This window comes from Rhineura floridana, chromosome 1 (genome assembly GCF_030035675.1).
Source record: "Rhineura floridana isolate rRhiFlo1 chromosome 1, rRhiFlo1.hap2, whole genome shotgun sequence".
Lineage (NCBI taxonomy): Eukaryota > Metazoa > Chordata > Lepidosauria > Squamata > Rhineuridae > Rhineura > Rhineura floridana.
The window spans coordinates 37,448,517-37,462,579 of NC_084480.1; the positions used below are offsets into that span (position 1 = coordinate 37,448,517).

The window sequence follows — 14,063 nt, forward strand, 5'->3', positions numbered from 1 at the left end:
CACTGAAATTACTGGACTTAACAGGACTATTGAAGATGGAAGATGGAATTAATAGGAATAATGGCTATTGAAATTATTGGACCTAACAGATTTTGATGAGATGGATTAATCGATATGTTTATTTGGACTATGGTTATGACAATAAGATTATTATTATTATTAACGAGATGGATTAATCGACATGTTTATTTGGAGAAAAATTGATAGATATATTTCTTAAAGAATTGAAACCTCTCTTTGACTTTTTCTGGAAAGAATAAAGTAATGTTTATGAGATTTGATGATAAATTAAGATAACTACTGGAGGAAAGTGATTTTATAATATAATTTAAGAGACAAGATTGTTATATATTGTAGACCTATAACTGATTTGATCTGCGACAAATGGGAAGTCAACATTTTATTTTTTTGTTTAATCATTTTTGTTTTGTTTTGTTTTTTGTCTTTGAATGTTTTGTGATTTTGTTTTGTATGTTTTATGAAAATTTGAATAAAAATTATTGTAAAAAAAAAAAAGATGCATCCCGTATTTCACCGCTCCCTGCTCACCAAAGAACACCCCCCGAGCCCTCTCCGGCCAGAGATACCACCAGGACCCCCTATAGTGATAGATGGGCAAACGGAGTTTGAAGCCGAGAGGATTTTAGACTCCAGGAGGAGAAGGAATCAGCTGCAATATCTGATCCATTGGTTGGGCTATGGCCCAGCGGAAAGGTCGTGGGAAAATGCAGAGGATGTTCACGTGCCAGAACTGGTGAGGGACTTCCACCAGAAATTTCCTCAACGCCCTAGACCCGAGGGTTGGAGGGAGGAAGAACTTGGGGAGGGGGATACTGTCGAGACCCTGGATCAGGATCTTGAATGGGATGTACCGGAGTGTGGGGAGGGGGATCCGGGATTTGAAGAGTTACAGAGCGGGGATGAGGAGGAAGGGAGTTTGAGAGAGAGGCCAGTAAGAGACCTTGAGATTCCAACGGCTGGAGATGCAACCCAGCCAATTCTCATGCCTCCTTTCGCGCTGCAGAGAGAGGAGGGGGAGGGAGAAAGAGGCACTCTAACCCCACCCCAACATGGTAGTCCGGGAAAGAAGTCAGTGCCCAGCTCTCCCCCTCTCCCTCCTCCCAGCCGGCTCAAAGATGTCAGTACTTCGGGCAAAGAAGGGGGGAGCTGCTCTCTCTGCGCGCCCACCGCAAGCAGAGGAGGGCCGAGCAAAGGCGGGAGGAGGGGGGAGGATCGCTCAGGAGAAGCGCTCGGCTTAGAGAACGCCTACCTCCTACTTAAGCAAGGAAGAGGTGGGAAAGCTTTGCTCTGTCAACTTTCTTACAACGCTGCAGGAAAAGTAAGTTAGGGATGTGAGTTAGAGTAGTTGTGTGCATGAAGCGTCGTACTTTTAATGTGGAAATCTCCTTAATAAAGAAAGAATTGCTTTCACCCTCGAGTCTCGTTCTTGAACCCCATCCTGGGCCTGACAACAACAGAAGGAACCACTCATTGCTACTCCATTGCCAGATAGACCATGGAAGAGAGTAGGCGTAGACATCTGTGAGTTACAAGGACAAAAGTACTTAGTTGCAATAGACTATTTCTCCAGATACATAGAGATTGCATATGTGCTTGATTCAACAAGCTCTACTGTTATCAGTTGTCTGAAGAACATCTTTGCCAGATGGGGATGCCCAAATGAACTAGTAACAGATAATGGACCGCAATGTGCAGGGAAAGAGTTTACTTTGTTTGCAAAGAAATTTGACTTTTGTCACATTACAGCCAGTCCCCATTACCCACAAGCCAATGGGGAAGAAGAGAGAGCAGTACAAACAGCAAATTGAAACTTATGTCAGGAAGATCCCTTCCTAGCACTGCTAAGCTACAGAGCAACAACTATCAAAATTACAACCTGGTTCACAAGTAAGACTGAAACTGGACAACCAGAAAGGATGGTCTGAACCAGCAACAGTCCACAGCCAAAGTCAAACTCCAAGATATTATGTTGTCATTACTAACAATGGAACATTCTGAAGGAACAGGAGACATCTATAGCTGGTTCCCAAACCACAACGAATTTCACAACAAAGTGAGAATTCAGAGGCAGAAATACCAGAAGAGCAGAATTTATTGCCAGAACAATCTCAAAAGACTGAGGACAAAGAACTGACAAATTCTCGTGAGCAAGCATCACCTGCCAAAGACAGCCTATCTCTTGAGAGTCTGAAGAGAGTGACATCCAGAGGAAGAGTAATTCGAAAACCAGAACGTTATAGAGACTAAATGTTATTCTATACAATGTTTGCTGATAGAAAGAGGGGGGAAATCCACAAAATAAGTTAGAACTCAAAGAAAGGGAAATGTAGTGAAATGTGTCTTTAAGGTAGATGCACAGCAAAGAAAGAGTTAACTTTCTCTAGAGAATATTACACACTCTAGGGGGAGCAAGACTGATTTAGTTACTGGAGTTAGTCAGTCAGTGTTGTGTGTGCTGGGTCAGGCCAACACAAAACAAGCTCATAAGAAGAACATAAGAAGAGCCTGCTGGATCAGGCCAGTGGCCCATCTAGTCTAGCATCCTGTTCTCACAGTGGCCAACCAGGGGCCTGGGGGAACCCCGCAAGCAGGACCCGAGTGCAAGAACACTCTCCCCTCCTGAGGCTTCCGGCAACTGGTTTTCAGAAGCATGCTGCCTCTGACTAGGGTGGCAGAGCACAGCCATCATGGCTAGTAGCCATTGATAGCCCTGTCCTCCATGAATTTGTCTAATCTTCTTTTAAAGCCGTCCAAGCTGGTGGCCATTACTGCATCTTGTGGGAGCAAATTCCATAGTTTAACTATGCGCTGAGTAAAGAAGTACTTCCTTTTGTCTGTCCTGAATCTTCCAACATTCAGCTTCTTTGAATGTCCACAAGTTCTAGTATTATGAGAGAGGGAGAAGAACTTTTCTCTATCCACTTTCTCAATGCCATGCATAATTTTATACACTTCTATCATGTCTCCTCTGACCCACCTTTTCTCTAAACTAAAAAGCCCCAAATGCTGCAACCTTTCCTCGTAAGGGAGTCGCTCCATCCCCTTGATCATTCTGGTTGCCCTCTTCTGAACCTTTTCCAACTCTATAACATCCTTTTTCAGATGAGGCGACCAGAACTGTACACAGTATTCCAAATGTGGCCGCACCATAGATTTATACAACGGCATTATGATATCGGCTGTTTTATTTTCAATAGATTTCCTAATTATCCCTAGCATGGAATTTGCCTTTTTCACAGCTGCCGCACACTGGGTCGACATTTTCATCGTGCTGTCCACTACAACCCTGAGGTCTCTCTCCTGGTCGGTCACCGCCAGTTCAGACCCCATGAGCGTATATGTGAAATTAAGATTTTTTGCTCCAATATGCATAATTTTACACTTGTTTATATTGAATTGCATTGCATTGCAATGTTTTACTATTTAAAAATTATTAAATTATTAAATTAAATTATTAAATATTAAATAAAGAAGCTTTATTTTATCCTTCGTCTCATCCTAATCAATATAACAACAACAACCAAGAGAGTGGGTGGCTGGGGTCTCATTAGTATGGCATTGTGCAGCACACCCAGTCACCATATAAGCAAAATTTAAGGTAAGATAAGATGAGAGAGGGAGAGAGATGAGAGAGAGATTTGCGGCCTGTTACAAAAGTTCCAGGGAACCCAAACCATCTAGCAATACAATACATGTTAATACCCAACTTGCCTAGGCCAGCAAAGTGCTAGGGATTGCTCTAGTTTTCTTCCTACACTTGGCATTATTCACTAACATCAGCTCATTAACAAAACACCGCATATACACTGTTGATGGTATCAGTTTTTGTCTCCTTTCAGCTAGAATTATAAGCATAATGGATTTCCCCAAAAGCTCTTTAATCTTGTGCCCAGGGTGTGCCTTTCCATTTATAGCTTAAGCACCTCAAGACTCCATTTCTCTTAGCGATGTAAACAATATTTATTTCTTTTTTCCTCGGGAACAGTACATCTATCTGTATGTCTTTCTTAGGCCACCCTAACGTTTCCTTAAGAAATTCACTGGTGATCAAATGCTTTCAATGTGGTTCAGAGCCATGTGTGAGAAACATCAAAATAAAGGGTGGGGGGACAGGAAGAGGAAAAGCCAGGCTTGCTTTGTAGCAGTTAGCATCATCTAAGGGGATTTTTATTCTGTAGAGATGGAATCTTCCTGTTTTCTTTTGCTCCCACACTGCATTTCCTCATCTGATGTAAAATGTCCAGATGGTTGAAATCAAGAGCCGCCCATGTTGCTCATGTTCTAAATTAGAACTCACACTCCTGGAACGGAATAAGGAAGTGTTGGACGTTAAGGGTCTCCTTCATTTGTAAAAAATGATTAAGCACTCTCCATTTCTCCAAGCAGTGAGAGGTCCAGCACAAGGGAGGAATAAGTTTTGGTTTCCTTTGGATGAGAGAGAATATGGAGATCTTTATAATATCTATTTATAACTATACAAGAAGAGCATGGTGGAAGCAATCAGACTCGTATATCAGGCAAGATATCCACTGATCCTGTATCAGTTCACCAAATCAGTAGCATTGATATATGCACAAATACTCTCCCTTCAGCTGCTTCCAGTCTAGCTAAGCTTACAGCTCTAAACTCTCAGCATTCATTGCCTTTGTCTGATACCAAATCCTGTCTTTCTATAAACTGTTTTTCTGCCCCATATATATCACTAGTGTGCTTTTTTGTCATACTGGGCTCTTAGTCAGAAGCAGCCTAACCAGTGGGTCAGATCCACAACGCAAGCTTCCTGGCCGCAGGGTCAGTGCTACTTACCTAGAGAGAGGGGCAAGTTGGCAAGATGGATTCCACAATGCAGGAGCAATCTGGTGCTCTCACTGGTGGGCCCACACTGCTTTGACCTTTGTGCCACCTTGCCCCTGATCCTTTCCCTCCTAGGAAATGGCAGTGACCCTTCTGCCAGGAAACAAGCATCATGGCTCCACACAACCAGGCAAGCCACTTTCTTCTGTAGGGCACATCCAAAAGGAAGTTCAGAGTGACAAGGATCCGGTGATAGTGGTTGGTAATAATCAATGGGTCTCAGTGGCTCATTTGGCTCCTCCCTCCCTTTTGTAGAGTCATATCACAGCTGCTATCATTAAAACAAATGGTGGTACCACTGGTGGACATTTGCTGCCCTGGGCTCCTACTGGGAGGAAGGACAGGATATAAATCAAATAAATAAATGAATAATAAAGTAATCATTTCAATAAATGAAAATTAAACCAAATGGATCCCATTTCACCATTCTTTCATTTCTTCTGAAATAAATGTAAACTCACAAAATTCTGTGATTCCCCTCAATGAGAGAGACTAACAGAGTTGCAATCGGGGCAGTTATGTGGTGGAAGCAAGACCTTCTCCTGTCTCTGGGTGTGTTGCACCTTATTAATATTCATCCCATGCTTCCATCATCCCTGCTCACTGGCCATGCTGGTTTGGGCTAATGGGAGTTGGAGTCCAACAACAGCTATAGGTTACCACGTTGGCTACCTCTGACCTACAAGATGCTATTCAAATGATAAAACAATAAGCTAGGCAGGAGCAGCTGGTGCGGCGATGTGGTGCTGTGCCACCACCCTTCCAAATGTAGCATTGCTGCAATGTACTTGGATGGTACATAGGAAGGAATACTGAGTCAGACCATTGGTCCATTTAGTTCAGTATCATTTACACTGACTGGCAGTGGCTCTCCAGGGTTTCAGGCAAGGGTTTCTCCCAGCCCTACCTGGAGATACCAGGGGTTGAACCTGGGACCTTCTCCATGCAAAGCAGGTGCTCCACCCCGAGCCCCAACCCTTCACTGGTACAGGATGGTAGTGAGGTTGGGGCTCTGGTAGTGCACCTGCACAGCCCAAACCCCACTGCTACCCTCCCCTGTCCCTGCCCTTTCCAGCTAAGCAGCTGTAATGCTATTGCCGGGAGGCTGGCGATGCAGCATTGTCCCATCATGCTGGCTTCTCCTGAAGCTAGGCCATGCCCGCAGGCTCATACAGGATACAAAACAAAACAGTGCAATTGTAGGAATGGGATGACAGCAGTGAGGAATAAGGAGACAGTGCAAGCTGAGTGGAGAAAAGAGGAGGATGCATGGAAGTTGAACATTTACTTTATGTTATTTGATTAAAATACTAACTTTAAAGCTGCCTTGACATGTCTCTAATGCAGCTGTTGAAGAAAGCCCCCTTGGAAACCTTGCTGTGAGCCCTTGGTCTTTCCTAGCACTGACAGGAAACTGCACTTGTCCAACAGACAGAAGTTAAGTTGAAAGCAGCAGGGCTTTAATCCAAGGGATAAAGTGAAAGTGAGAGAAAATGAGAAGCAATTAGGTTTCAGCTGATCGCCTTCCCTCTGGGAAATTAACAAAAAGTCCTTCCACTGGGATCTTGTTGAAGTTCTATTCTCTAGTGATAAGCTTTTTTTACTTGTTCTTCAACACCACAGCACAGAACATTTCATTCTGGCTCAAGACAAAGAATTTACAAACATGCCCCTGCATGTTTAAGAGGATGCCCACAGCGTAGTAGTTCAATACCTCTAGCAGATTCATTTTTGACTTGAAATGCAATGAATTCCACACCCCAATTTGGATGTTCCAACTTTCTTTCTGTACCAAAGAATAATCTTCCACTTTCTGGTTATGGTTATGCATTTGTTGACAGTTAGCAACCTAATTTTTAAAAGAACACATAAGCATGCAAAGTGAAGAGAGATAAAATGAATGAGACCTTTACACTGTTGGTCAATGATTTTCAAGCCAATGATGGGATGAACTGCAATACCCTGTGATGTGAATCAGTAACCAAATAAGCTTTTGAAAGGTAAAAGTGGAAGCAAGTGTACAGATAGAGGACATCCAGTCAGCCTATCGTCTCATGGAACATCAACAAACAGTATTTATTCTCCAGAGAACTGCTGCATTCCTGGAACAGCGTGATGATCTTATGATCTTATCATGACGGTGCAGTTTAAGGATTACTTCATCATGACAATGCACATTCATGTCTCCTAAAATTGAAATGGTAACTACCACATGGGTAGCTACTGTTTGGCACTGACAGCTACCAAGCTAAAATGGGTCAAAGAACCAAACTTCTCCACACAATAGGCCACACCCATAATATTTCCACAAATTCTATCCACATTTGAAACCAAGCCATTGGCTTCACCTCAGTTAGACACAGGGCTTTCCAGATGACCTGTTTATTTAGAATTCAACTTGAGGTGCTTGCTCAAAATGTATTCTGTAGTTAGACTAAGTATGCCCAGTCTGTATTCAGCATTTGTTCTGATTTGTTTACAGGGTGATTATATATGACAATGAGCATTCAGCCTGACTTGTTGGTGGGGTGTTCCCATTAATCACGAATTCATCACACACTTTTCAATGCATTTCTCCATCACTTTCAAACAAAAAAAGTCCAGTGATTTGTTCTTCATATCTCTGGCATGAAGGTTGTGGCACACTTAATATGGAATCTGGAATGTGATTCCAAATTCCAAGCCCTGCCATCTAAGGCCCCCTTCCCACATACCACAACTTGCCCAGCAAAATCTACCTGTTCATCAAATAGCTTCCCCAGTGCTGTCCACAAAAATATTCCCTCTTACCTATGCAAAACATCAGCTTCCAAACTCTGAATACAAGTAATTAATTTGTTTGGGGCATGGCTGGGTTGCCACGCATTGCACCAGAGACCTCTGGAGGGTTTGATAAGATGCCTGAGCCTCATGTTGGCCCCTTTCCTCCCTTCCTACTAAATTTAAACAACAAGGAACTGCTCAGGGCTACTTCATGCATTACACTTCTAGTAGACACACATTCATAATTACCATGTGCCCTCTTGTACCCCATAATGTGCAAGATTAAGACAGATGTTTGACTGGTGAAGAAAGATGTTATTGGCCCCCATCATCCTGCCTCTTGTGTTCATAAGCATTATTATCCAATTAATCACTGGATTCAGTGTGCATTCACATTACATTTTTAATACACACCTATCAGTGGTGGCCAGCAAGGGTGTGTGGCAGAAGGAAAAGCTCTCATGCCCTACTGGCAGGATCAGGGGCGAGGGTAACTAGCGCAGTACATAAGAAGAGCCTGCTAGATCAGGCCAATGGCCCATCTGGTCCAGCATCCTGTTCTCATAGTGGCCAACTAGTTGCAGATGGGAAACCTGCAAGCAGGACCTGAATGTAAAGAGCACTCTCCACTCTTGCAATTTCCAGCAACTGGTATTTGGAAGCATACTGCCTCTACCTATGGAGACAAGAGCATAGCTATCATGGCTAGTAGCCTCTGATAGCCTTTCCCCCATGAATTTGTCTATTCCTTTTTGAAAGCCATCCAAGTAGGTGGCCATCACTGCCTCCTGTGGGAGCGAATTCCATAGTTTAACTATGCCTGTGTACTTTCTCTTGTCTGTCCTGAATCTTCCAACATTCAGCTTCATTGGCTGTCCACAAGTTCTAGTGTTATCAGAGAGGGAGGAAAGCCGTTCTCTGTCCCTTTCTCCATGCCATGCATAATTTTATACACTTCTGTCATGTCACCTCAGACTCACCTTTTCTCCAAACTAAAATGCTCCAAATGCTGCAACATTTTCTCATAGGGGAGTTGCTCCATCCCCTTGATCATTTTAGTCACATTTTCTGAAACATTTCCAGCTGTACAATATGCTTTTATTTATTATTTATTTATTACATTTATACCCCGCTTTTCTTTTCATGATAGAAACCCAAGGTGGCTTACATATGGTTCCCAGGTGGTCTCCCATCCAGGCACTGACCAGACTTGACCCTGCTTAGTTTCAGCCAGGAGCTGGCCTCATGTGCCTTCAGACCATAGCCTGGGAGGTGACCAGAACTGTACACAGTTCCAAATACTGTGCTCTTTTCTGCCGGCTCAGTACACTACAGGACAATTGAGCAAAAAACTACAGACCTCAGGATTTTTGGAGTTTCTCTGCCCTGGATTAACATGATTGGTAGGTAGTAGCTTGGCTCATTTCTTTGAATGGTATGATTTGCTGCCTATCCCTTGGACTGGAAACTGGTTTAGCAATGTTCAGCAGTTTCATATGGCTCTTTGAAACTTTTTCTGCTGTATTTTGGTGTTGAGCAAAAATGGTCTCCAAAAGTTCTCCATGCTATTTGTGGGCAACAAAATTGGAGAGCGGGAGTGGAATTCTCTGGTTGGTGGGATGAAAAAGGAAGTCACAAAGAATTTCTCAGAAAACTGTCTTCTGAAAAAATTGGCTCATTTAATGTTGATTGACATGCAATGGTTAGTTCATAATGGTGGCGGAAGGATGCAATGGGTTGAGAGAGAAAGACTTCCTTCAACAATATTAAAACGTATTGAGTTGCGTGTACTTGTAATTTCGCATTCTGTGTACAGGTGGAGAAGGTGGAAGGGTACTGATCCAGGGGATCATGAAATTCTCCTATAGCTTAGGGGGGGGTGAACACCAATAAAGGGAATTCTCAGAGAATTTCTCAGTATATTCTTTTCTGAGAAATTTTGGGTCAGTCCAACTTTACTCAGCTTTAAAGTCAGTGTTCTGAAATCATACTGTTCCATCCCATGTGAATGGGCAAGTTGCATTATGGGAAGCATAGTTTCATGTTGAAAATGAAAAAAGCCATATCCCCCAGAACTATCTTTCCTTCTGTCTTAAGAATCACAATGAATCTCAAAAATACAGAAAATGGCACCAGACACTCCTGAAGCCACCCATTTGGCAGCAATGATGTTCAACACTGGGGAAGGATTAATCTCATATTAGAATTAAAAAGGCATTCCAGAACAGGGATGAAAACATCTGCCAGTTTCGGTTCTCTCAGCTTATTTCTCCAGTCTTGAATTCATTTCTCCACATTTTGCAGCAATTTGCGATTTTTTCCTCATGAAAATTCTACAGCATTTTAGTGAGAATTTCTCCTACTAAACACATTTTCGATGCAGTTTTGACTAATGTACACATTTTTGCAAGCAGTTACATCTAATATAATGCATTTTGTATGTTAGTTTTAAAGGTAAAGGTGTCCCCGCACTTGTAGTGAGAGTCGTTTCCGACTCTTAGGATGACGTCTTGCGACACTTACTACGCAGACCGTATATATGGGGTGGGATTGCCAGTTCCTTCCCCGGCCTTTCTTTACCCCCTAGCATATGCCAGGTACTCATTTTACCGACCACGGATGGATGGAAGGCTGAGTGGACCTCGACCCCTTTTCCCGGAGATTTGACTTCCTCCTTCCATTGGAATCGAACTCCGGCCATGAGCAGAGCTTCAGCTGTGTTACCGCCGCTTACCACTCTGCGCCACGGAGGATCTTATGTTAGTTTTACTAACATATTAATGTTTATGCACACTTTCTGCTAATATATGCATTTTTGCAAACACTGCTTTAGTTGGAGAACTGCATCACAACATTCGGATATGTGTGAATTTTGAAGGATGGCTGTGTTTCAGTTCTCATGTTGTTTCGGAAAGTGCGAATTTGATAAATTCAGCTTGAAATGCGAACTGAATTGAATTTCTCCCCCATTCCTATTACAGAATATATTTCAGAGCATCTTCTACTACCTTTTACCTTGCAAAGCTTTAATCACATTTCCTCTTACAACAAGCCTTCAATCCAGAAAACGTACTTTGTTCTTTATTATCACAGTGGGACTTTCCCGCCTGCAGCATAAGCAGGCAATGGCATCTCAAGGGCTGTCTGTTTATTGATTTTCTGAGATAGCACACATTATTGCAAAATGTACTAACAAATGCCTTCAACTATCAACATGCAAGTAAAGCCCTACTATATAGATAAAAGCTTTCTCTGCATCTTCTGCCATTTTTTCAAAATAATTGGTTTCCAGATGAAAGAAATGGAATATTGATGAATTCTGACACATCTATTCAAATGCCTTAAAGGTAAAATGAGTTTAATTTTGTTTCCTGTTTAAGAGCAGACCTGATGCAGCCCCGTGAGAAAATTAGCATAGTAGTTTTTCAGGTAGTGTTAAAAATATATTCTGCATTGTTTTTCTACCATTCTCCCATCAACTAATGAGGAAAGAAATTGCATTCAAAATGAGTCCAGCAGATCAAAAATTCTCATGAAATTCTCATGGGTGGGGTGCAGGTTTTGTTGCTGAGCTTAGCTTGCTTTCAAGGTGCCCAGAGGGTGTTTGTGAGTGTCCTTTCTATCACTCTACAAAATACCTCTTTGGTGGTTTGCACTCTGCTGCTTTATGGGGTGCCTGAAGCTAATAGGCATCCAGTGAGGAACTGCTTCAGAGCTTGTGTTATATGCATTCACACAGCCATCCCCACCAATAACTTGGCTGCTGCATTCAGCACCAGCTGCAGCTTCTGGACCAATATTCAAGAGCAGCCCCATGTAAAGCTCAATGCAATAATCTGGAAATTACCAGAACCTGGAATACAGTGGTCAATCATTTCTGTCCAAAAGGCCATAGCCAACAAACTAGCTGTAGCTGGAAATAGCCCTACTAGACACAGAGGCGACCTGAGCCTCCAGTGATAATGTGGGATCCAGGAGTATCCCCAAGCTATGCACCTCCTCCTCTATGGGGATGCAACCCCATTCATAGCATGCCACCTCCACACCGCTCAAATCCAAGAACGTATAATACCTTATAATACCTTTCACTTGGTTGGCCCAAATCTAGCCCTTCGCTGTCTCAAGGCAGAAATCTCGCACCGGGACCACTTCTCCTGATTCAGATGACATAGTGAGATAGAACTGGGTGTTATCTACATATTAGTGACACCTCACTCTAAATCTCCTGATGACACCTCCCAGTGGCTTCACATACAGATGTTAAACAGAATAGACAACAAGAAGATGGATCCCTGCAGAATGTCGCAAGATAATTCCCATGGATTATTCTGCACTCTAATGCAATATTCCTGCAAACAGAGCAACATCCGAGGGTGGGGAGAGGATCCCACACAACAAATAAATAAATGTGCATTTGTTTATTTATTGTTGAGGTGGAGAACCCTTTTCCTCCCAAGGGCTGCATTGTCTCATGGGCAACCTTTCAGAGGCTTCATGCCAGTGGGGGGCAGAATCAGAGGTAAAAGTGGGCACACCTCTCTCCATCAAGAGGCATTACCAAAGTTAGGATAGAAGGATCAGTCAATTTTGATTCTCTCATTTTCTCAGTCTTAAATTCAGTTCTCCACATCTCAGCACGTTTATTTTTAAAATTCCTTATGAAAAATCTTTAGCATTTTAGTGCTATTTTCTCCTAATAAACATATTTGTATGCAGTGTTGACTAATGTGCATTTTGGTAAGTTATTCTCACTAATATATTCATTTTTATGTATTTCCTACTGTTTCAAAAACTGTGGATTTGATAGATTCAGCTTTAAATGTGAACTGAATCAAATTTCTTCTCCATTCCTAATCACAGTTTAAGGGCACATTCCAGTCAGGCAAAAGCACTCAAGGAGGATATGCAGGAGGGATGGTGAGGAATATGACCATGGGAGAGGGGGCATGACATAGGAAGGGATCATAGCATAGGGAGGAGCTGGATATAAAGCCCATGGGCCTGAGGCTCTCCACCCCTGAATTAAAGGGTCATCTGGAAAAATCTCTTTTGCATCACAGGAAGTGGCAACATGGGGCACATGAATGGCTTGTACTTCCTCTTTTCACATTTCTATGCTAATATGTAAAGGAGAACTTACATAACTCCTCTGTGACAGAAAATGTTTCGAGCTCCAGGGGTCTACAGAGAGGGAGGTGCACAATTTCCACAGCTCCCTGAGCTGCCATCTAGCAGCAGCATGAGGTCATAGCATGGGGAGAGATGGGACTGCTGGGCCCCTCCTTGGGCTAGGCTGAGAGACTAGGGATGTTCGGCTCCTCCTTTCATCTTTACCATTCCAGCTGGTTGTTTCAAGAAGAACTCTAAGAACTAGTGTCTGCATTTGTATTTCCCTCCTTCTTCACAAACCCAATTTTCTTTTGTGTCATAGCTTTTGGATTGCAGTCCTACAGGGCAGATATTTGTAAGCTATTCTTAGAGTCCCCCCCCCCCAGGGCAAAGTCTTCAAGTAAATAAATAAATAATTCTGCTGTGATGTGCAAAAATGATGTAGTGAGGAAGAAACATTGGTCCCATTAAGCTGCCCCATAGTGTAAGACTGAGCCAGGGTCCTGACATCAGAAGAGAACTCATACGACCTGTGGAACTAGGGTCAAATAATTTTACCCCCTTCCCTTGTAAAACAAAGAGACATGATTATTTGAGAAGGAGAAACTCAACACCCTCTCTTCCTACAGCCCACTGGGGCAAGTTGGAAAGGAGACCTATTGATTTTTACTTTCCATTTTCTCCCTGTCCTTTTGTCCTTATTGATTCAGCCCTATATTGATTCAGCCCTTTCATTTCATCCTTCCCCGGCTTATGACTAGGTTGTTAAAATCAGCCATTATTATTGCCACAGATGCTACATTTCAGAAATCTGGCTTCCATTTAGAGAACATTCCTGCTTCCAACTAATTATATTAGGTCTAAATATAAACCACTGGGACTCTCCTACCAGTTATCTCCTCCAGATACTTTGATTCACAAGTTACCATCAGTACTGGTATATCTACACGTAGGTGCAACATCATGTTTCCTGACACTGGCAAAGTTGTTGACATGCCCCACAATTTCACACTGACACAAAATTGCACTGTAAATCTCCTTTTCCTCATATCCTAGCAACAGGTATGGGAGTCTCAGATAGTCTCCCATCCAGGCATCAGCAAGACCCAGGCCTGTTTAGTGTCAGTTGGCTTAAGACCATTCCTTGGATTTACTTTTATTGCTACATTACTAACTATCCTATCCATGCAGCAGCTACATAGCTTACTCCAAGGGTGGAGGCCGGTGGCCCTTGAGATGTTCTTGAACTCCAGCTACCATCAGTAGTGATGGAAGAAGAAGCTGTGATTCTGACGCAGACACACCTGGCCTGATCT

General features: G+C 42.7%; 1 protein-coding gene across 1 annotated transcript in view; it reads right to left on the reverse strand.

Annotated features, from left to right (window-relative positions):
• Positions 1-12,866, reverse strand: part of LOC133376439 (uncharacterized) — a 28,630-nt gene extending 15,764 nt beyond the window's left edge. The window contains exons 1-2 of the mRNA XM_061608573.1: positions 12,779-12,866; positions 4,828-5,121 (exon numbers count right to left, since the gene is read on the reverse strand). Of these exons, the coding sequence (XP_061464557.1) occupies positions 4,828-5,121; positions 12,779-12,866 (382 nt within the window). The remainder of the gene's footprint in view (positions 1-4,827; positions 5,122-12,778) is intronic.
• Between the last annotated feature and the right edge of the window lie 1,197 nt (positions 12,867-14,063).